The sequence below is a fragment of the Aegilops tauschii genome, chromosome 5 (genome assembly GCF_002575655.3).
Source record: "Aegilops tauschii subsp. strangulata cultivar AL8/78 chromosome 5, Aet v6.0, whole genome shotgun sequence".
Lineage (NCBI taxonomy): Eukaryota > Viridiplantae > Streptophyta > Magnoliopsida > Poales > Poaceae > Aegilops > Aegilops tauschii.
This window is the reverse complement of record NC_053039.3, coordinates 417,579,801-417,602,419: the sequence shown is the minus strand read 5'-3', so window position 1 is coordinate 417,602,419 and position 22,619 is coordinate 417,579,801. Positions and strand designations below refer to the sequence as shown.

The 22,619-nt window shown below is 45.6% G+C and overlaps 1 protein-coding gene and 1 long non-coding RNA gene across 2 annotated transcripts; one reads left to right on the top strand and one right to left on the bottom strand.

Annotated features, from left to right (window-relative positions):
* Window positions 1-2,373: 2,373 nt before the first annotated feature.
* LOC120964028 (uncharacterized) lies at window positions 2,374-13,126 on the bottom strand. The gene is made up of 4 exons (XR_012182963.1): window positions 12,415-13,126; window positions 12,020-12,323; window positions 2,757-11,231; window positions 2,374-2,652 (listed from the first exon to the last, which is right to left on the bottom strand). It is a non-coding gene; the product is annotated as an uncharacterized lncRNA (long non-coding RNA).
* A 6,127-nt stretch (window positions 13,127-19,253) lies between these two features.
* LOC109758226 (flotillin-like protein 2) lies at window positions 19,254-21,074 on the top strand. Its single transcript, XM_020317073.4, has 2 exons — window positions 19,254-20,280; window positions 20,386-21,074. The coding sequence occupies exons 1-2, from the start codon at window positions 19,315-19,317 to the stop codon at window positions 20,896-20,898; spliced, it is 1,479 nt and encodes a 492-aa protein (XP_020172662.1). The 5' UTR covers window positions 19,254-19,314; the 3' UTR covers window positions 20,899-21,074.
* Window positions 21,075-22,619: the final 1,545 nt, after the last annotated feature.

The window sequence follows — 22,619 nt, the reverse complement described above, 5'->3', positions numbered from 1 at the left end:
AACTTGCTATGTTTACATGGTTTCCATCATATCTTCTGGTCCTTTTTGGCTTATGGTCATTAAGGGACTTTTGTCATATGCATTTAGTAGAATATTGCCATGCCTTGTTTTGCCATGTTAAGTTCCTGTAGCATGTCGATTCCGTGCTCTGAACATTGCTACCTGATGCTGTTTCAGGCATGTCCAGTAATTTCTCTCAAGTCTGTGAACCTGATATCTTTTGCACTTTTGACATGCTTGTTTGAACCTGTTATGTTGTGATCTAGCCATAGCTCAGTGTTCATCTTTTGTCAAGCATCACCTGTAAATTACTGTCAGATGCTTTGTTGCTACGTTGGAGTGTTGTAGCATTGTTACTTGTTGCATTCTATGTGCTATCATGCTGTTAATCGCAGATTCGTGTCATTCTTGTTTTGCTTGCCATTTGCAAACCGTGCATCCGTTTCCGGTGATCTTTATATCGATTTCGACCGAAATCATCTCATCTTTCCAGTGGCATGCTTGGTTTGCCAAGTTACTGCCTTGTTCATCATTTTCCTTCCAGAGCACGCATATGCATCGCATATCCCATCTCGCATATCATACATGTTGTGCATCATGTTGCTTGTGCTTTTCCCGTGATTGATTGTGGTTCCGTTGCTTGTGTTCTTGTCTTGGGTAGAGCCGGGAGACGAGTTCGTGAACGAGGAACCTGTTGAGTACGCTTACGAGGATCAAGCTTTCGACAACTCTGAGAACCTTGCAGGCAAGATGACCATACCCTCGAAATCACTTCTATCTTCGCTTTGCTAGTTGTTCGCTCTATTGCCATGCTGCGCTACCTACCACTTGCTATATCATGCCTCCCATATTGCCATGTCAAGTCTCTAACCATCCTTTTCTAGCAAACCGTTGTTTGGCTAAGTTACCGCTTTTGCTCAGCCCTTCTTATAGCGTTGCTAGTTGCAGGTGAAGTTGAAGTTGGTTCCATGTTGGAACATGGATATTTTTGGAATATCACAATATCTCTTATTTGATTAATGCATCTATATATTTGGTAAAGGGTGGAAGGCTCGGCCTTATGCCTGGTGTTTTGTTCCACTCTTGCCGCCCTAGTTTCCGTCATACCGGGATTATGTTCCTTGAGTTTGCGTTCCTTACGCGGTTGGGTGATTTATGGGACCCCTTGACAGTTCGCCTTGAATAAAACTCCTCCAGCAAGGCCCAACCTTGGTTTTACCATTTGCCACCTAAGCCTTTTCCCCCGGGTTTTCGCGAGCCCGAGGGTCATCTTTATTTAAACCCCCGGGCCACTGTTCCTCTGAGTGCAGGTCCAAACTAGAGCCCTTTGCAGCGCCACCTTGGGGAAACTCGAGGATTGGTTTTAGTTGTACGGACTGCTCATCCGGTGTGCCCTGAGAACGAGATATGTGCAGCTCCTATCGGGATTTGTCGGCACATTCGGGCGGCTTTGCTGGTCTTGTTTTACCATTGTCGAAATGTCTTGTAAACCGGGATTCCGAGACTGATCGGGTCTTTCCGGGAGAAGGTTTATCCTTCGTTGACCGTGAGAGCTTATGATGGGCTAAGTTGGGACACCCCTGTAGGGTATTATCTTTCGAAAGCCGTGCTCGCGGTTATGAGGCAGATGGGAATTTGTTAATGTCCGGTTGTAGAGAACTTGTCACTTGACTTAATTAAAATACATCAACCGCGTGTGTAGCCGTGATGGTCTCTTCTCGGCAGAGTCCGGGAAGTGAACACGGTTTGAGTTCTGTTTGACGTAAGTAGGAGTTCAGGATCACTTCTTGGTCATTAGTAGTTGACGACCGTTCCGCTGCTTCTCTTCTCGATCTCTGTTGCGTATGCTAGCCACCATATATGCTTAGTGCCTGCTGCAGTTCCACCTCATTACACCATCCTTTCCTATAAGCTTAAATAGTCTTGATCTCGCGGGTGTGAGATTGCTGAGTCCTCGTGACTCACAGATTCTACCAACACAGTTGCAGGTGTCGACGATGCCAATGTAGATGACGAAATCGACCTCAAGTGGGAGTTCGACGAGGAACGTGATCGTTACTATGTTTCTTTTCCTGATGATCAGTAGTGGAGCCCAGTTGGGACGATCGAGGATCTAGCATTTGGGGTTATCTTATTTTCATATGGATTTTGACCGTAGTCAGTCTATGTGTGTATTTTGGATGATGTATGGATTATATTTATGTATTATGTGAAGTGGCGATTGTAAGCCAACTCTCGTTATCCCATTCTTGTTCATTACATGGGATTGTGTGAAGATGACCCTTCTTGCGACAAAACCACAATGTGGTTATGCCTCTAAGTCGTGCCTCGACACGTGGGAGATATAGCCGCATCGTGGGCGTTACAAAATAACCCATCAACAATGGGTGCATAGCCGTGGAACATACCATTCAAATAAAACGAACAACCATTGTCCTTTAAATTGAATTCATAACCCTGATTCATCAAGCATGAGGCAGAAATAATGTTTCGACTAAGTGCAGGAATGTAATAACAATTATTCAATTCCAAAATAAATCCAGAAGGAAGCTGGAGCTGCATCGTGTCGACCTCCAATGCAGCAACTCTCGCTTTGTTGCCGACCCTGATGTCAATCTCCCCTTGTGCCACATGCCTAGTTCTTATCAGCCCCTGCATTGAGTTGCAAATATGAACAACCGATCCGGTATCAAATACCCAAGAGCTACTAGGTATGTCAGCAAGGTAAATGTCTATAATATATGCAACAAGTGTACCTTTGCCTGAAGAAGCATTTCCGGCCTTCTTGCCATGCTCTGCAAGCCACTTGCTACAGTTCCTCTTCGAGTGACCGGTCTCCTTGCAATGATAGCAAATGGTCTTCGAGTCCGGTCCAGACTTCGGCGCAGCGGCGGAGGTTACCGTCTCCGTGCCCTTTGCCTTAGCCTTCTTCTTGGACCAACTCTTCTTGAACTTAGCCGATTTCTGCACCATCAACACTTGATGCATGCCTTTCTTAATATCCTGCTCTGCCACCTTAAGCATCCCATGCAATTCAGTGAGCTTCTTATCCATGCCATGCATATGATAGTTCGAGATGAACGTCCCATAGCTGGGTGGAAGAGAACCCAGAACTGCATCAGTAGCCAGCTCATCCAAGAGCGGGAAGCCCAACCTATCCAAAGCTTGCACATATCCGATCATCTTGATCACATGTGGGCTCAGTGGATCACCTTCCTTTAGCATGCAATCCATCAAGGATCGCCGGACGTTGAACCTTTCGGTCCTAGCCTATGTCTGAAACATGCTCTTGAGACTCTCGATCATATCGTAAGCCTCAACATTTTCTAAATGTTGTTGCAAATCGGGCTCCATACAAGCCAGCATTAGACAGCTGATCTTCGTTGATTCATCAACGAGTTTCTGGTAGGCATTCTTAGTTGTGGTATTAGCATTATTGGCAGGTTCCTCTTGAAGTGGATCCTCTAGAACATGTTCCTTTTTATCAAGCTTTGAGAACAATTCTCATATTTCTATACCAGGTGGTAAAGTTTGTTCCATTCATTTTATCCTTTTCCAGAATTGATTTCAATGCAAAGTTGGGTTGAGCAGGTGGTGCCATTGATCTACAACAGAAAAATATGCAATCACTAAGAAATGTGTTTATGTAGAGTAATTCTAGCCTTAAACAGAAATACTCCCACTGAAGTTGGCATCCCTCCGCAAACTCTCAGTGATTCAGGATCCGACTAGCACATGCGACTAGTGAGCTTTAGCATCACTGCTAGACAACATGCCTATCCGGTAAGCAACTCCTTGCTAATCGTATCTCTATACGACTCCTGTCGGTCGGGTAGGTATCTTATACCCCGGCTCCCAACCTCCTTTTCCACAAGGCCCAAAACCGTTTTGATAGCCTTGTCAAGTTAACCTGATGCAGTGCATGTCTGTGTCCGACACGAACACTTCAGTTCAAGGACACCTAGCAGCACCCCAATTTTATGAGCCCACTACTAGACATACTTGATGTGCGAAGGTGCAACATCGGGGATGGCAATTCACTTGATATTCATGAGGGATCTTTCTACCAATTTAACATGCATAGAAACAAAGAAGCATAACAATCACAAATAAACATATATTCTGAAATAGTATGGCTCCTTCATGGATGTTCTTACAGGTCGGCTCTGACTCCGATGACCATCTAGGAACTCCATCTTGTTTGTCACGTCGGGACGCCAAGCCACCAACCTGATCTCTATAATCCAACTACTACAACTAGTAATGAATTTTACAGAGAATCACAAGTCAACACGCAGGTCGTTATACAATATAATGACAACACTTTGGCTCCTGCCGGCTGACAAACATGACACGCAGGCCATGTATAATTTACACACATGCATCACATACATATGAGCCATACTATTCACATCAAACCCTGCAAAATAAAGTTATGCATAGAATCGCATTCTATCGGTTCGAGTGTCGGGTACGAAATAAAAGGCGCTACGCACACGGCGGTCCCGCCGAATTTTCAGAAATCGCATATCACATCTGAACTCCGATCACGCCGAAATTTCCGATCTGACCGATCTTATCGATCATCGCGATTCCGATTCGGATTTACATTTCACTGTTAACCCCGATGGTGGATACCAACCGGTAGGGGTAGGTTGTGTCACGACCTCATCGACTCCGATCATCAGAAAACATAGCCACATCATTCCCCCTGTGCAGTTGATCTCATCAACCGTGCACATAGCCGATATTATCAACGACAACAGATCTCATCTACCGCCTCCACATATTAATATGCATACGATCTGAATCCAAATCCTATAGCAGAGGCTCTGATACCACAGTTGGGTTCTATGGTAGGGTGCGTCGACTGCAAATTAAAATTTTCCTACGCGCAGAACAACCAAGAACATGCTACGGGAGATGGATCACAGTTCGTTACCACTAGACGCGCAGTGTCGTGCAGCGGAAGAAGAGTTGGGGCAGCACGTTCACGTGGATCGTCTCCTCCTCGTCCGATCTCCCTTGAACAGCCGGTCGTCGGACAGAAATTTTGGACTAGTAATTAGTCCAAAAAATACTACTAATTCTGCGACAAAACCACTCATTCCTGGTAAGGCAAGAGAAGCCATTGAAAAGCTACTAAAAAAGGTAAAAAATTTAGGTGCCTCTAATGGTATCCGCGCGTGCAGGAGGAACACCGTGCGGCGGACTACTAGGTCCGATCACACAGTCAGCGACGAGTGGAGGTGTCTATTCGCAACATATGCAGACCCTAGTGACGGCGCCGAAGCGATCAACTGCATGAGTGTGCCGCACCTCCACTTTATATAGGCGTCTGTCGCGAGCTCAACACTTGGGCCTCGCATGGACCCTAAAGCCCACAAGTTTACTCGGCCACAATCCGAATACAGCTCGGATCACATCCGACCAGTGTACTCAGATCCGACCTCGTAGGTTCCTTCCCTTAAGCGCGCGACCCCTTAGGTTCAAGCCGGCTTGGTCACAGTTCAGATCACCTCCGAACTGCACAGTTGGTAGCGGCCTCTAGCAAGGCATGCCGAACACCAAAACGACTATGAAGTTGGTTAGGCAAACCTGTATAACATGTCACACTTCTGTTCCCTTTGCCTCATGATATATGTTGTTGGGCTCAAGGCGAGATTGTCATCCTTGTGCTAGCCTGACCTCTTTCTTGTTCCAGTGATGCCGACCACAAACCGGATTACCTCATAATCCTAATCGCATGGCCATGCTTATCTTGGTCGGATCACACGAGGGGCCCAGAGTATATCTCCCCTGATCGAAGGGGCAAATCCCATCTTACTCGAACACGTCTCGCAGCATGGGTCTAGACAAACCCGAAACCTACCTTTGTAACTACCCAGTTATGGAGTAGCGTTTGGTCAGCCCAAAGCAAGTCTGTCACCATCCCGAGTACATGCATCAGCTTAGGTCTTAGGACATAGAACGTATGTTGTACTAGAGACTCACAGATGACATATCGCTGCGTCTCATAGTTGGGTCTATCCGACTCGGACCTTATCTCGACGCGGATCCGACTACGTCGAATCCGACCAGACCTTTCCAAGTCCATATTATCCGGTTAGCATCCAATGCCCCATGGCTAGTGAGACCAAGCCATCGACCGTGTCATATGCTAGTCTAGTCGGCTGCGCGTCCACACAGCCCTTTCGACTAGGGACGTTTTAGGACAGTCATCATACAATGCATAGTCCCACAAACAAGTCACGTACTTGCTGATACACATCATTGATAATGTCCAAGGACTATCTTTATTCATAAACACATAAGAAATATCATCATGCATGATTGCCTCTAGGGCATATCTCCAACAGGCCAAGCCTCGCGAGGCGGACGACACAAGACCTCCTCAGGGGCGGCCTCACTAGGATGGCTTGCGAGGAGAAGAGAGATCAAGGAGAGGGGCACCTCTTGAGGTTCCCGTGACGCAAGCCATGACGATCAAGGCCAGGCGGGCGCCAGTGGACGCAGAGTACTAGTTTCCTCTTTGGTGCTAAAGGAGCAGGCACAGGCAAAGAGTCCCGAGGCATCAGGCAAAGGTTTCCATATCGGTGCAACGAGACCAAGACCAGCAGGACGGCAGGACGGAGGTCAACACGGAGCCCACGACGGCGTCACTACCAGAGCCTTTGGGAGGCGAAGACCACCTTTTGTCAACATAGCTTGTGCTAGTTGTCCCCCTTCAAATTGGCCGTTGTGGGATCCCTTCCCGCCTAACATTTGGGAAGAGGACCGGGGCCTCTATAAATAGGACTAGCCACCACCTTAGCAAGGGGACGAACTTTGGATCAGATCCTTTCCACCCTCACACACACAAGCTCACCAAGCTCAAGAACACCTGTCCTCAGGAGGTTGTTCTTCCCTTGTACTTGTTCATCCTCGGACTACAAGGCAATCCACCACACCACACTGGAGTAGAGTATTACACCACATCGGTGGCCCGAACCAGTATAAACTCTTGTGTCCCCTGTTCTTCGAGTTCGACGAGCTAAGCTTTGAGATCGTGGTGAGAGAGTGAGCTAGGGGGAGGGAGAGATCTTCGTGCGCACCCCAGAGTTCGAACCTTAAGGGTTTTGCCGGAACCTGAAATCCGATAGTGGGAGACTGAGCAGCTCTCCCAGTCACCTTTTTGAGGGCCGTGAGGGCGTGAGGAAGAACTGGGAGCGCCAGCCATGTTTGCGTGGTTCTCTATGGCCAGCTCTAAGGATTTTCGCCTGGTTTGGAATGGTATCTGAGATCCAATCTCCTTAAATAGACGCCTTCCCTACATCATCGGGGTGTTATCTGTAAAAACACTTGGACCCTTCGTATTCGTGTGACACGTGGAAGTCGAGGCGATGGTCACACAGAAGTCGAAGGATATGATATTTAATGTGAAGCCGAAGCTGTCCAGAGTATCATGGAGGGCCCACCTGGCAGAACCGAATATATAAAAGCCGGATACTGCGCCGAATACAGTTCTTTTGTTCAAATTGCTTTGGAATATTCGGAGGAGGAACCCGCCTTGCAATGCCGAAGACAATCTACGTGCCGGATACATCGTCATTGAAGCCTGGTTCGGGGGCTACTGAGGGAGTCCTGGACTAGGGGGTCATCGGGCATCCGGGCTATGTGATATGGGTCGGATTGATGGGCCGTGAATATACAAGATCGAGGACCTTCCCCCGTGTCCAGATGGGACTCTCCTTTGCGTGGATGGCAAGTTGGACGTCCGGATGTGTAGTTTCCTTCTTCTGTAAACCGACCTTGTACAGCCCTAGCCCCTTCCAGTGTCTATATAAACCGGAGGGTTTAGTCTGTAGGGCGATCATAATCATACAGGCTAGACATCTAGGGTTTAGCCATTACGATCTCGAGGTAGATCAACTCTTGTAACTCCAATACTCATCAAAGTCAATCAAGCAGGAAGTAGGGTATTACCTCCGTTAAGAGGGCCCGAACCTAGGTAAACATCGTGTCCCCCGCCTCCTGTTACCTTCGATCCTTAGATGCACAGTTCGGGAACCCCTACCCGAGATCTGCTGGTTTTGACACCGACACATACCAAAGCAGGAATTAAAGGAAGATCCATCCAAGTCATCATAGATGGAGGAAGTTGCCATAACTTGGCTAGTGAAGAGCTTTGTTCCAAGCTACATATAGTGATCCGAGATCGTACGCCAAAGTCGCTCACCCATCCATGGTACACTATCCAAGAATCCGTGAGGAAGTATTGCTGCCATCTCAATACAACTCATAAACCGATCGCCGAGTGGTGCACATATCTCATAGTCCATGATCATTTGACAGATATGCTCTATGTGTTGGTAATTTGGACGAATATGCAACTTGTTACCGTGTTCTCTTTTGCTAGCCCCCCTACAGTTATGTTGTACTTGAGTGGAGAAGAACTTCATCCTCATGCATTCTTGGTTGAGGTTCACTAGGCAACCCAAGTGGCTCCTATCCATTGCCCATACTTTGAAGACCACCAACATCAGCAATGAAGGCGAAGATGGTGATCCAATCGACCCAACAAAATGAGAGCTGGCCAAGAATGTCAAAAGGGGGATCCAGGGGAGTATGTGGGGGAGAAGGAGAAGTGAGAAGGGGAGACAACCAAGATGACAGATAAGCTCAAGGACTATGAAGATGACAGATAAGCTCAAGGACTATCAAGAGAAATGAGTCAAGGCGGAAAAGAAGTCGGAGAGATTTGACATCTACCTAGCGACGACAGAGAAAAAGATCAACCTCGAAGAGAAGAAGACCAGGCTCGAAGAGAATAAGGCCAAGCTTGAAGAGAGGAGGATTGAGCTCGTGGCCGCTCAAGAGGAAACCAAAATATTGACCATTAAAATGGATGAGTTGGATTCCAATGCGCCGAAGACCGTGCAAGCCGTCCATGCAAGGATGTTGAAGCACTTGGCGGTAGAGATGGGGGAGGCAGACGCTATGGACGAGCCGGCGGTGGAGTAAGAGGGAGGAGGCACGAATGGCTAGTTTGGGAGGCCAAAATTGACATTATTTTGCATGGTCTGAAACATTTGTGCTCGGGCGCATGTAAAAACATATGAACAACCACCCTTTTTTGTTGTGAAGATCACATATGTATGCACTTTTTTCCTCATTAAATTGCTATTGATCAACATTTGCACTTCAAATGTATCCGGATGGGGCCAGACATAGGGCGAACGTTTCGGGCATGAGGTTGGATTGCTGGGTCCCGTATTCGTGTCCATGGATGTGTTCGGGGATGGATAGTGAGTCTGATCTGGGGGACGATGTTGGAGATGCCCTATGTATCTGTGTAACTACAGTGTGCACAACATAACAACCATCTTAATGTAGAAAAATGAAAATAATAGAAGGGTAAATGACAATGAGAATAACATGCGCACATGAGAGTATCCAAGTATGCCAGCTTAACTTTTATGTAGTCGTCTGTTGAAAACTACTACGGCCTCCCCCAAATGGGTCTATACGCCACAATGTCATTTGTAACGCCCACGATGCGGCTATATCTCCCACGTGTCGGGGCACGACTTAGAGGCATAACCGCATTGTAGGTTTTGTCGCAAGAAGGGTCATCTTCACACAATCCCATGTAATGAACAAGAATGGGATAAAGAGAGTTGGCTTACAATCGCCACTTCACACAATACATAAATAAATTCATACATCATCCAAAGTACACACATAGACCGACTACGGTCAAATCCAAATGAAAAGAAGATAACCCCAAATGCTAGATCCCCGATCGTCCCAACTGGGCTCCACTACTGATCATCAGGAAACGACACATAGTAACGACCAAGTTCCTCGTCGAACTCCCACTTGAGCTCAGTTGCGTCGCCTGCACTGGTATCGTCGGCACCTGCAACTGTTTTGGTAGAATCTGTGAGTCACGAGGACTCAGCAATCTCACACCCGCGAGATCAAGACTATTTAAGGTTATAGGAAGGATGGGGTAATGAGGTGGAGCTGCAGCAAGCACTAAGCATATATGGTGGCTAACATACGCAAATGAGAGCGAGAAGAGAAGCAACGCATCGGTCAAGAAGCTAGAAGTGATCAAGAAGTGATCCTGAAACTACTTACGTTCATACAAAACCCAGACCATGTTCACTTCCCGGACTCCGCCGAAAAGAGACCATCACGGCTACACACACGGTTGATGTATTTTTATTAAGTCAAGTGTCAAGTTCTCTACAACCGGACATTAACAAATTCCCATCTGCCACATAACCGCGGGCATGGCTTTCGAAAGATAATACCCTGCAGGGGTGTCCCAACTTAGCCCATTATAAGCTCTCACGGTCAACGAAGGATATTCCTTCTCCCGGGAAGACCCGATCAGTCTCAGAATCCCGGTTTACAAGACATTTCGACAATGGTAAAACAAGACCAGCAAGACCACCCGCTGTGCCAACAAATCCCGATAGGAGCTGCACATATCTCGTTCTCAGGGTACACCGGATAAGCTAAGCGTACAGGTACCAACGTAACCCAAGTTGCCAAGGGACGGTCCCGCACGGTGCTCTAGTTTGGACCAACACTCGGAGGAGCACTGGCCCGGGGGTTAAAATAAAGATGACCCTCAGGCTCGCGAAAACCCAAGGGAAAAAGGCTTAGGTAGGCAAATGTAAAACCAAGGTTGGGCCTTGCTGGAGGAGTTTTATTCAAACTGAACTGTCAAGGGGGTCCCATAAATCACCCAACCGTGTAAGGAACGCAAAATCAAGGAACATAACACCGGTATGACGGAAACTAGGGCGGCAAGAGTGGAACAAAACACCAGGCATAAGGCCGAGCCTTCCACCCTTTACCAAATATTTAGATGCATTAAATAAATAAGAGATATTGTGATATCCCAAAATATCCATGTTCCAACATGGAGCCAACTTCAACTTCACCTGCAACTAGCAACGCTATAAGAAGGGCTGAGCAAAAGCGGTAACTTAGCCAAACAACGGTTTGCTAGGAAAGGATGGTTAGAGGATTGACATGGCAATATGGGAGTCATGATATAGCAAGTGGTAGGTAGCGCAGCATAGCAATAGAGCGAACAACTAACAAGCAAAGATAGAAGTGATTTCGAGGGTATGGTCATCTTGCCTTATATCCCGCAAGGAAGAAGAACGAGTCCATGAAGAAGACCAACGGATGAAGTCGAACGAATCCTCACAAACGCGACGTTATCGGAACTAACCCGAAGAGCAACACCGGAAAGAAGCAAACAACATGGTAAACAACCATCACATGAACATGGCATGATGCACAATCAAGTATGATGCATGTCCGATTTAATGAGGCATGGCATGGCAAAGTGCACAAACAACACTACAAATTAAGTGGAGCTCAATATGCAACGACTTGCATATTGATGAAACACCACATTCAAGTTATTTAGTTCGCTCTCGTTTATGTACCCAACAATATTCAATGTCATTAAACATGGCAAGGAGTGAAGTATAAGTAAACTAACTATTTAGGCAAGTTTAAATGAGGCCGGAACAACAAACAACAATTCCGGAAAATCCTCATGTCCATATTATGAATTTGGTACTGCTCTGCCCTAAACCATATTTTAGAGTTGTTAAACATGCAAAGTAATGCTTCCAAGTTAATCTATGCATTTTTCCACCCCATTTACATATAAAGTTTATTAAATTTGGAGCTACGGTTATTTAGTTATGAAATAAATCATTTAAACATGCTATTTATGCAAAATTAAACAAACAACAAGTTTAAACATTTGTAACATGGATGAAGGTTGGATATTATGAAACTAGATGGATTTCTAAGCACTTTTCATATATAAATTATTTACATATGATGCATGATTAATTAGCTATTAGATGCATGAACACTAGAGGTTTTTTGAAAAACAACAGTTTTCTGGAAATTAGAAAAAAACGTCCTGGCAGGGAAAAAAGCATCACGGGCCAGATCTAAGGCAAACTGGGCTGGAGGGGAGCTGCTGGTTGCTCACCATGGGCTAGGCCCAGTCGGTGAGGAGGCCAAGGCAGGCCGCGAAGGGGCGCGCTGGGCCTGGAGGCGCGGTCAACGCTCGGGACTAAACCGGGCGAGCCGCTGCTGCTCTCGTTTCTGAAGAAACGGAAGCAGCAGCAGGAGCATGGCAATGGAGAAGACGACGGCAGGGGGCCCTGGCGACGGGGTCGGCGGGAACCGGACGGAACGGGCGGATCGAGTCGTCCGGCCTCGGTTCCGGGCAACGGCGGGGGCCAACGGAGCTCGGGCGCGGGGCACAGCCATCCATGGCGGCGGCGGTGGTCCTGCTCGAACAGAGAGACACAAGCGACAGACAGGTGAGAGAAGGAGAACGAGCGCGGCACGAAGGGAGAGGGAAGCGGCGGCAGGGCTCACCGGAGCGCATGGGGCGGTGAGGAGGCGACGCGGTGCAGCAGCGACAGAGCAGATCTTGCCGGAGAAGAGGTCGCGGACGGCGGAGCTAGTACCTGAAGAAAAAATGGTGGCGCGGCAGTTTCAGAGAGGAAGAGACTTGGGAGAAGAAAAGGGAGACGGGGAGACGGAAGGAAGAGGAGGCATGGGGCAGCCCGGACCTGCTGCTGGTACGGTAGCTCGCCGACGAGGGCTCGGGGCACGACGGCGTTGGTCAAAGGCAGAGGCACCAATGGAGCTGCGGCTTCCTCCTGATCGGAGAGAGAAAAACAGAACGATGAGCGAGGGAAAAGAAAACAGGGGAGAAGGGAGGAAAAGAGGGTGGCGCGGGAACGACGGCGTGACCTGGGCATCTCGTCGTCTCGCACGAACGGGAAGACGGAGACCGGCCAGCTCGGGAGCATCTGCGGGTGCTCGGGACGGAGGTGGGTCTCGAGGAGGGGCGAGGCAACGAGGAGGCAGGCCCTCAGGTGCTCGCGGACGAGGGCGTGGAAGATGGAGCTCGGCTCAGGAAGGGCACGGGAGGAGCTTGCGCCGACGAGCGTCCTGGTGACTGGATGGATTTGTTGGTGGCTGTGAGTGATGGGGATCGAGGAGGGACATGGGGGAGCGCTGGTTGGTGGATTGGATCGGGATGAGATCCCGAGGAACACAGTGGCGGCGGCCGAGAGGGATCGATGGGACATGTCCCTAGATTTTAGGGTTGGACTGTTTAAATAGGTAGGTGGGTTAGAGGGTGACCCTACGATTAGATCGGACGGTCGAGAAAAATAGGCTAGGGAATCAAATAAGAAAACAGAGATGTTTTATAGATGTTAGGAGATGATCCGGACCCACCGGTAACACAATCCGGGTCGGGTTCGGGGAAGTTTCGGACACGCACACGAGGGGGTCAGTGCACTGTGCAGAAAGGGCCAAACGGCCGGACCACAAAAGAACGGCTGGACTGAGAAAGGTCAACGGAGGCGATGAAGAAGCGGCAACTACGAACGGACCACGAGTTTTATGAAAACATGCGGATGCAATGCGGATGATGCGATGATGAATGCAACAAACAACTAAATCACACGACAACAATGAAAAACAAGGAAGGCGTCTGGAGCGTCGGTCTTGGGGCGTTACAACACTCCACCACTACAAGAGGATCTCGTCCCGAGATCTAGGATGGCACCGGAGGGAAAACGGGGGAGGAATAGGTAAAACAAAGTTGCTTCTTTGACAAACGAGTGAAACCCACAAACCTTGAGAGGTTGAACAAATCGAAAGAAAGAATACAATGGAGGTGAACGAGATTGCAAACACTGCGTTAGCAGAGAAGAACAAAGAACATGATGAGAACCAAGAGCTTAGGGGACAAGATAGATTTTGAAGCCACTCCGGTTAAAACAAGATAGAGTAGGATTAAGAATGATATAATTTGGACAGCACTCCGACTGAAAATGGAAGGAATTAACATGAACTTGCGAAGATGGGATGATACTTGATGAAATCAATAACACACTGCCTCCGGAACTATTGAAAAATGGCACAAGGGGTAAGAAAGATTTCAGACCGCACTCTGGTTGAGGAAGGAGGCAAAACTTGATAAGATGAGAGAGCTCGAATGAAAACACGACACTCCGGTTAGATGGATAAGCAAGAAAAGAACACGATCTTTACAAAACGAGGAGATGGGTGAAGAGAGCAACATCACAAAGCCTCCGGAAACAATGCATGATAGTTAGATAGTTGGAGTGAATAGAACGAAGAATGAAACCAACATCTCCTACCATAAATGAATTTTAAAGGGCATCCTTACGAAGTAGGATTGAACGGAATTGTTGGAAAACCAACAACGAAAAGAATAAGCTTGTGGTGGACTTATGGAAAAACTTCTCAAAACTATGTTCGTAGGATTGAACGGAGTTGTTGGAAAACCAACAACGAAAAGAATAAGCTTGTAGTGGACTTATGGAAAAACTTCTCAAAACTATGAGGTGAAATTCTGTCACTAGCGGAAACAATAGATTGGATTGATATGAACAAGGAGACGAAAAACTTATTTCACCGGAGGATAAATGAAGAACTTGGGTCATTTATAAGCACCATAAATAGCAACAATCCTTGGAGAAAGCTTTAGGTGAAATATAACCCAAGATAACTCCAATGAAGAGATTGATGGATTTAAAATATCTCATTCCTGACAACATGTGAATCATGAAACATGAATGAAACTGTCAAAATGACATAACACCACCTCAAAAGATATTGTAGAAAGAATTGCACTTTGGAATGCAAGATGAAGAATACATTATTTTGCATTATTTTGGGAGGCCAAAATTGACATTATTCTGCATGGTCTGAAACATTTGTGCTTGGGCGCATGTAAAAACATATGAACAACCACCCTTTTTTGTTGTGAAGATCACATATGTATGCACTTTTTTCCTCATTAAATTGCTATTGATCAACATTTGCACTTCAATGTATCCGGATGGGGCCAGACATAGGGCGAACGTTTCGGGCATGAGGTTGGATTGCTGGGTCCCGTATTCGTGTCCATGGATGTGTTCGGGGATGGATAGTGAGTCTGATCTGGGGGACGATGTTGGAGATGCCCTATGTATCTGTGTAACTACAGTGTGCACAACATAACAACCATCTTAATGTAGAAAAATGAAAATAATAGAAGGGTAAATGACAATGAGAATAACATGCGCACATGAGAGTATCCAAGTATGCCAGCTTAACTTTTATGTAGTCGTCTGTTGAAAACTACTACGGCCTCCCCCAAATGGGTCTATACGCCACAATGTCATTCCCCTCGCGAGTGAGCCACCCGTCGGTCAAATCAATGCGCGGTGATGCCCGTCGAGCAGGACAACACCCGTGCCCTTTTCCTTAGTTTGGCAAGGGAGAGGACGTTCCAGCTAACAATAATGGAAGGAGTACTATTAATCCTTGATGAGGTGATACTTGTGGTATTAGTGAGTTACTCTAGCACCTTGCTACCTTTTACATAACTTCCACTCCTGTAAATGATGTTTTCTGTTCTTCCTAAGTGTTCCCTGCAAGTAAGTGTTAGCTAGACAAAGTAGAATAATTTCTATCTGGTTACTTTGTCTAAGTTAGTGAAATTTTTTGTTCTAATTATCTTGGCCTAACAAACTTGTATAATAACCATTATTGTTGTTATAACTATGCTAAGTTTTCAGCTGAAGGAAACAGTGCGCTATCTAGGCATACCGGTCGTAAGTAAACAAAACTTCTTGTTATTTCGGTTGAAGCAACTGAGTTTCTTATGATTTTTGTTTCTTACTCTAGGAAGATCAAGGTTTAAGCTTAGGGAGATCGATCAATGTATTTTTCACTCATTTCTACACTTGTTTAAACCCTAATCACAGATTTCTGGGATATCACTTCAATATGATATTTAGTGGCTAATAAAAGTGAAAGATCGGAAATCCTCTTGTTTTCTTTTCCGTTGCAAGAATGGGCCAATTTAGAAGATAAATCAAGCCAAATATGGAATATATGACGCTGGGAGACCAAGCCCAATCAACTAAACGCGTGCAACAACCTCTGGATGAGAAGATGATGCGTGGTACGAGCGCACCACCTGCCGCAACCTTTATGACACCACACCACCAGTCCATGTGTTTTAAATCTGACGTCGATGTGGCATTGTTTAAAAAACTGGGTTGGCGAATAAACGGATCAAGCAGTTCACCGGTCCGATCGTTGGTTCGCCTGGTTCGACTGACGGGTCAGTATGTGGTACTACTTGGTTTTTATGTACTTCAATTTTGTCTCAGGAAATTTATATACTCAATCTTTTTAGTCGAATTTATGTACTTATATAATAGACATTAATGGCAAAATGTATGATTTCTTTCCATTTGGACCAGAACCAACAGATCTCCAATACAACCCTTTATGCGTCATGGATAGCCCTGGCGCTTGAGGCTGGAGCCTTTAGCTCAGATGCTCGCTGGCACGATCGGGAGCACCTATTCGATGCTTACAATGCCAAAGTGCTCCCTCGACCGGGCCAACCAACCGATGCACACTGTAGCAGCTCCGTGTATGCTACGGGCCGTATAGAGTGCGTTGTACTCTGTGTGTGTGTGTGGGGGGGGGGGGGGGGGGGGGGGGGGGGGGGTTGGCTTTTTCCATTTCGTCTCTATTGTTTTTTCAAAAAATGATTTTTTTTGGAAGTTTGAGAACATTTTTAAAAAATGTTTGTATGAACATTTATTTTAAAAAATACGAACATTTTCTAAAATATGGAACACTATTTTTAAAAGGCAAACATTTCTTTAATATGGGGAATACTTTTTTTAAAAAACAATTGAGTTTTTAGTTTTTTTTTGAAAAGGCGAATATTGTGTTTGAGTTTCTAAAAAACAATATGTTATTTTTTCTGAATAAATAGAAAAAATTACATTTGAGAGCATTTTTAAATCATGATTATTTATGAAAAAACTGAACATTTAGTGAAAAATATTTTGAAATATTGAAAAGAAACTAAAAACACATTTTTTTGATATTTTTTCGCAAATTGCAAATATGTTTCAAAATTTATGAAAAAAAACCGAAAAATAAAAAATGGAAACAGAAAAGGACTGACCGAAACCTTCAAGAAGCTTCATAAAACTGGTTAACCCCATATATGGAAGGACGTGGAGTATGTGATCCCGTGCTTCAGTGATCCCAGATGAATAGTTATATCTACAAAGAATTCAAAAAATCTGAATTTTCCTGGCAAGAAACATTGATGTTTTGATACGCATGCAAATTTTCATGTTGAAATTACATTTGTGGAGGTGTGAAAAAAGCAAAATTGATGTTCCAAAGCAGTGTTTTTGGAAGACTTTGGAACATCAATTTTGTTTTTTGCCCACACCTCCACAAATGTAATTTCATTATGAAAATTTGCATTTTTGTAGACAAAACATCAATTATTCATGCCAAAATAATTTAGATTTTTTTGAATTTTACTGTTCATTCAGAATCACTGGAGCTCGAGATCACATGAGTACTTTCGTATACAAACCTTATTCTGTAAGGCTCACCTTATAGATATCCACATCTGTATGCAAGTAAAATGGGCCAGCCCACCTCGACCGCTTCTCTTGCTACCTGCACGAAAGGGCGCCTATTTCACGCATAATGTGTCCAATAGGATTTGCTGGCTGGATCGCAGTACGCCCCACCTGTTGCTTTGTTGTCTAAAAAGCGGCTAACTGTAAAAAAAATGGCGAAATTAGATTGTTTGTATTCTAAAAAAACATGAATTTTTAAGAAGTTGGCAATTTTGTTTTTTTAAGAATTTTAAGACTATTCACCAATGTTAAAAATATTTTAGTATTATAAAAATGGAAGCAATAAAAATGAAATAGAGCAAAAGACGAAAACTGGTAAAGCACACAAAACAAGGAGAAAACAAAAAGACATACTGGAAGCATCTAGAACCTTTCCAAAATCATAAAGCTTATATGGGCAGCTCATAGAAAGTGAGCGTGGGCACTCACTATGGTTAACCTACTGTCTGGCGCTTAAGCGCCAGGTATGGAGAGCTCCTAGCCAATGCCATAAGCGTCGGTTAGGCCAACTGGGGCCCACGCGCGCATGCGGAGCCGGCCTAGCTACATCAGTCATATTGACAAGTGAATCGTGGACAGTTGACCGTCGACCAGTTTACTTTTGAAAAATAATTTGACCAAAATTGTAAATTTGAAAACAAATCATTTTTAAATGCATGGGGTTGAAAACAGTCCATAAATATAAAAAAACGTGTATATGTGAAAGTTCAAAATTTTGAAAAAAATCATGAATTTAAGAAAACATCATGAATTTTGCAATAGTTCATATTTTTTTAAATCATGTGCATGAAAGAACGTCAATTTTTTTAAAAAGTTCATGGATTTTGATAAAATATGAATTCTAGGAAATTTCATGGATTTTGACATGAAATTGCAGATTTGAAAAAATAACTGTGGATTCAAAAGATAGTCCATTGATTTGAAAAAAATCATGCGTTTTAAAAAATTGTTATTTGAAAAAAATTCACAAACTTTAGAAAAAGAGTTCACAAAAATTAAAAGAAGGTTTTAAATTTGGAAACACAAATCACAGAATTTTTGAAATTTTCGGGAAATTAAAAAAGTTCCCGAAATCAAAAAAATGTTCACACATTTGAAAAATAAATTAATAGAGAAAATCAAAAATCGAAAAAATAAAAAAAATTCTAGAAGTCCACGATTGATTAAATTCCAAGAAATTGAAAAAAATCACACATTTTTTATTAGGAAAGTAAAAATGAATAAGAAATAAAATGAAAAAATGAAAAAAAGAAAAACGAAAAAACGAAAACACAAAAAGGAAAAAAATGAGAAAAGGGCCAAAATCCGTGGTGGTAGAAAACGAAAAAAAAATCTTTCGGAAAAATAAGCTAGTCGATCAAAATTTAAAATTCTGATAGGGAAAGAAAAAAAAAAACTTAGATGGCGAAGTCCAAGGCGAAACCCTTTTAACAATCGCACCAATATGGGGGCTTCGGCCTGCTACTGAGCGAACATGGTTCAAATCTTAATGGAGTCTGGTATAGTCCCTGGTTTACACGAAAACACGATGTCCCAGTCGTTCGGTTCCTGGTTTCCAGGTTCGCTGTAGAGCGGACTCTATAACCAGCACAAGGCAACAGCCTTCCCGTTCCCGTCCCGGTTATATATATACGGGCCACAGATTGTCTCTTTTTGGAAGGTTGTTCTCTCTCGTCATAGGTCGATCGATTGACTAGCTAGCTCGCTAGAGATCCGCCGATCGAGGAGACAGAATCGATTGACTAGCTCGCTACAGATCCGCCGGCCGAGGAGATAGAACATGGCGAGTTTTCATGTCGCCGACGCGTCGGAGTACCTGGCCATCACCGGCTGGGGCATCGACGACGTCAAGCTCGCGAAGAAGGCGTGGGTGTTCGTCGGGCAGCAATGCAAGAAGTTCTGCATCTCGCCCGTCAACTACGAGTTCGAGGTACACGCCATGAGCGCCGAGAAGCTGCCCTTCATCCTCCCCGCCGTCTTCACCATCGGCCCCAAGATCAGCGCCATCGGCGACGAGGCGGCGGACAAGGAGGAGCTCCAGGCGCAGCTCCTGCTCTACGCCAAGCTCATCGCCCCGCTGCATCACAACACCAGCCACGTCCATGACCTCGTCAAGGGGGTCATCGAGGGCGAGACCCGCGTGCTCGCCGCCGAGCTCACCATGGAGGAGATCTTCAAGGGGACCAAGACCTTCAAGGAGAAGGTGTTCGACAGGGTACAGCTGGAGCTCAAGCAGTTCGGGCTCTTCATCTACAACGCCAACGTGAAGCAGCTGGTGGACGTGCCGGGGCACGAGTACTTCTCCTACCTCGGCCAGAAGACGCAGCAGGACGCCGCGAACCAGGCCAAGGTGGACGTGGCGGAGGCCCGTATGAAGGGCGAGGTGGGCGCCAAGGAGAGGGAGGGGCTGACCCGGCAGAACGCCGCCAAGGTGGACGCCGAGACCAAGGTGCTGTCGGTGCGGCAGATGGGACAGGGGCTCAAGGAGGAGGCCAAGGTGAAGGCCGAGGTGCAGGTGTTCGAGAACGCAAGGGAGGCGGACATCGCCGCGGCCAAGGCCGAGCTGGCCATGAAGAAGGCCGGGTGGGACAAGCAGGCCAAGGTGGCCGAGGTTGAGGCGGCCAAGGCCGTGGCCATCCGCGAGGCCGAGCTCCAGATGGAGGTCGAGATTAAGAACGCCATGCGCCAGACTGAGAAGCTCAAGGCCGAACAGCTCAGCAAGGCCACCGTGCAGTACGACACCCAGGTATTATCCATAGTTCCATACTTCCATACCATACATGTGCTCAAATATTCTCATAGATGACCGATCTCATATAGTACTATGTTCTCATGCATGCTTGTATTGTAGGTTCAAGACTCAAACGCGCTGTTGTACAGCAGGCAGAAGGCAGCTGAGGCGGCCCTGTTCGAGCAGATGAGGACGGCGGAGGCGCGCAAGGCGCAGGCCGACGCCAAGTTCTTCGAGCAGAAGATGGCCGAGGACGCCAAGCTCTACGCCAAGCAGAAGGAGGCGGAGTCGGTGGCTCTGGTGGGCAAGGCCAAGACAGAGTACGTGGCGTCCATGCTCCAGGCGCTCGGCGGCAACTACCACGCTCTCAGAGACTACCTCATGATCGACTCCGGCATGTACACGGAGATGGCTCGCATCAACGCCGGAGCAGTCAACGGCATGCAGCCCAAGATCAGCATCTGGAGTAACGGTGGTGAAGCAGGCGGAGAGGCTGCTGCCGGCAGCGCGCTGCAGCAGGTGGCCGGGGTGTACAAGATGCTCCCGCCGCTTGTGTCGACAGTGCACGAGCAGACAGGGATGTTGCCGCCGGCGTGGATGTGTACGCTGCCCAAGGACGGTGCTGCCAACTGATCACCGGTGTGGTGCGCACTCGTTGTGGCGTAGTACGTCTAGACGCTACATCGTACGCCGTTCCTTAGAAGGTTTTGGTTCCTCGTCGTCACACTAGGTGTTAACGTCAGATAGCGTTTTTCGGGTACATACATTTGTTGATTTTTGCTTCATGTTCAGCGTTTTTGGATACATACATTTGTTTATTTCTGCTTCATGGCTGGATCGTGTTGGTATTTAGCAATAAAGATAAACTGAAAAGATTGAACTCGCGTTGTCATTTCTTCTTCCAATCATGAATTGAACAGATTTTTCACGTTGTCTAGAATAGACTTAATATTTCACATAGGAAAGCAAACTTCAAAGTCTATAAGTGAGGATAGCTCAGGCTATCTTCAGCGATATGGATAATGGTCCAATAATAAAACTAGTAAAGCGTGACCCAATGTTTGGAACATCAACGTCCCTCTTCAGTCGTAATCGGGATTTGATCTATCATGAAATTTTAGCGCCACATAAGATCCATGGCGTGTTCTCTGTCGGTGCAGCGGCTTTGAGTTGGGGTCGTGTAATCCTTTTACCTTTGAGTCATGCTATGGCGCACGACAAGGTTCACTCGATTCACACATGATGATTAAATCCAGCCGGGCATGCGTATGATTGAAAAGGGCACCGGCCGCTGGGTTTACTCATCGTGCAAATATTAGGCACAATTATTGTGTGTGGGGCAGTTTCGTTTACCTTTTAGGTTGTGTTAGTGCTTTGTACTCTTTATTTACGGGCAGCGCTAGGGATCAGACTACTGATCCCTTGCCTTTCATCAGACTACTGAAACACCGTTGGATTAGAAGCATAGTAGCCATCAGATATACTAGTATGGCCCACACATGATTTGTTGGTTTGGGTCGTTAATTGATTGCTCATGTAATTGCTTCCGCTGAACATGTCCGCTAGCTTTAATTAGGAAACAAATCCCTTTGCTTCCTAATTGATTGCTTCCTAACTTTGAAAGTGAGTATCAGCTTGGTAGACTGGTACACTTGGCCGTTAGATAAAAATTGCATTCCGGAAATCATGGCAAATATTCTTTTATTATCCAATTTTTCTTGTAAGTTGTGATTTTCTTCCAACAAACAAATTAAAGAAAATATATTTTTGCAGAATAAATGTAAGAAAATAATTATTATTGTGGATGCATTTTTGTGCTGCCCAACATACTAAGTGGCATGGAAGCATTATTCTTTGCAGGTTTGCTATTTCACATCTAGACGTGAAATAGTATCTCACATCTAAGTTCCTTTCCAAGTTCTCCACCACATGATCTAATTGCTGAAAAAATTGTGTAAACGTCTTGATCTCTTGTCGCTGCGTGCTATCCCCATGTCTGCTTTTTCTTTTTCTTTTGAGAAGATAGCCCATGTCTGCTGCATGTGATGTGACTCTTTGGGCTTTTTTTTTTCTTTGTTGGTTGCATGACCGTTGTACTAATAAGAGAGAATAATCAAGGCTTTTGTTAAGGGCTTCTTGCTAAGTTGTTTTCTGTTGAGATCATATTGGTGTAATTTTCATGCAAATTCTTGATCTCGCATCATCGGCTTATGTATTTCGGTGTCTCTTGTTCTGTTATGTCCACTTTTTGTTGACCCGTTCGTGGTGCATGTCTGTTTTTTTGTTGGACTTTTATTTTTGCTTGCGCTCTTGTGGCCACTTTTTATCTGGTTTGCATTGTAGAAGTGGAAGAG

What these genes read in the sequence shown, in the direction of transcription:
- LOC109758226 (XM_020317073.4), top strand. Translation starts at nt 19,315, where the DNA reads ATGGCGAGTTTTCATGTCGCCGACGCGTCGGAGTACCTGGCCATCACC. An exon ending in CCGTGCAGTACGACACCCAG is followed by an intron (nt 20,281 to 20,385) that starts GTATTATCCATA and finishes CTTGTATTGTAG; the next exon opens with GTTCAAGACTCAAACGCGCT.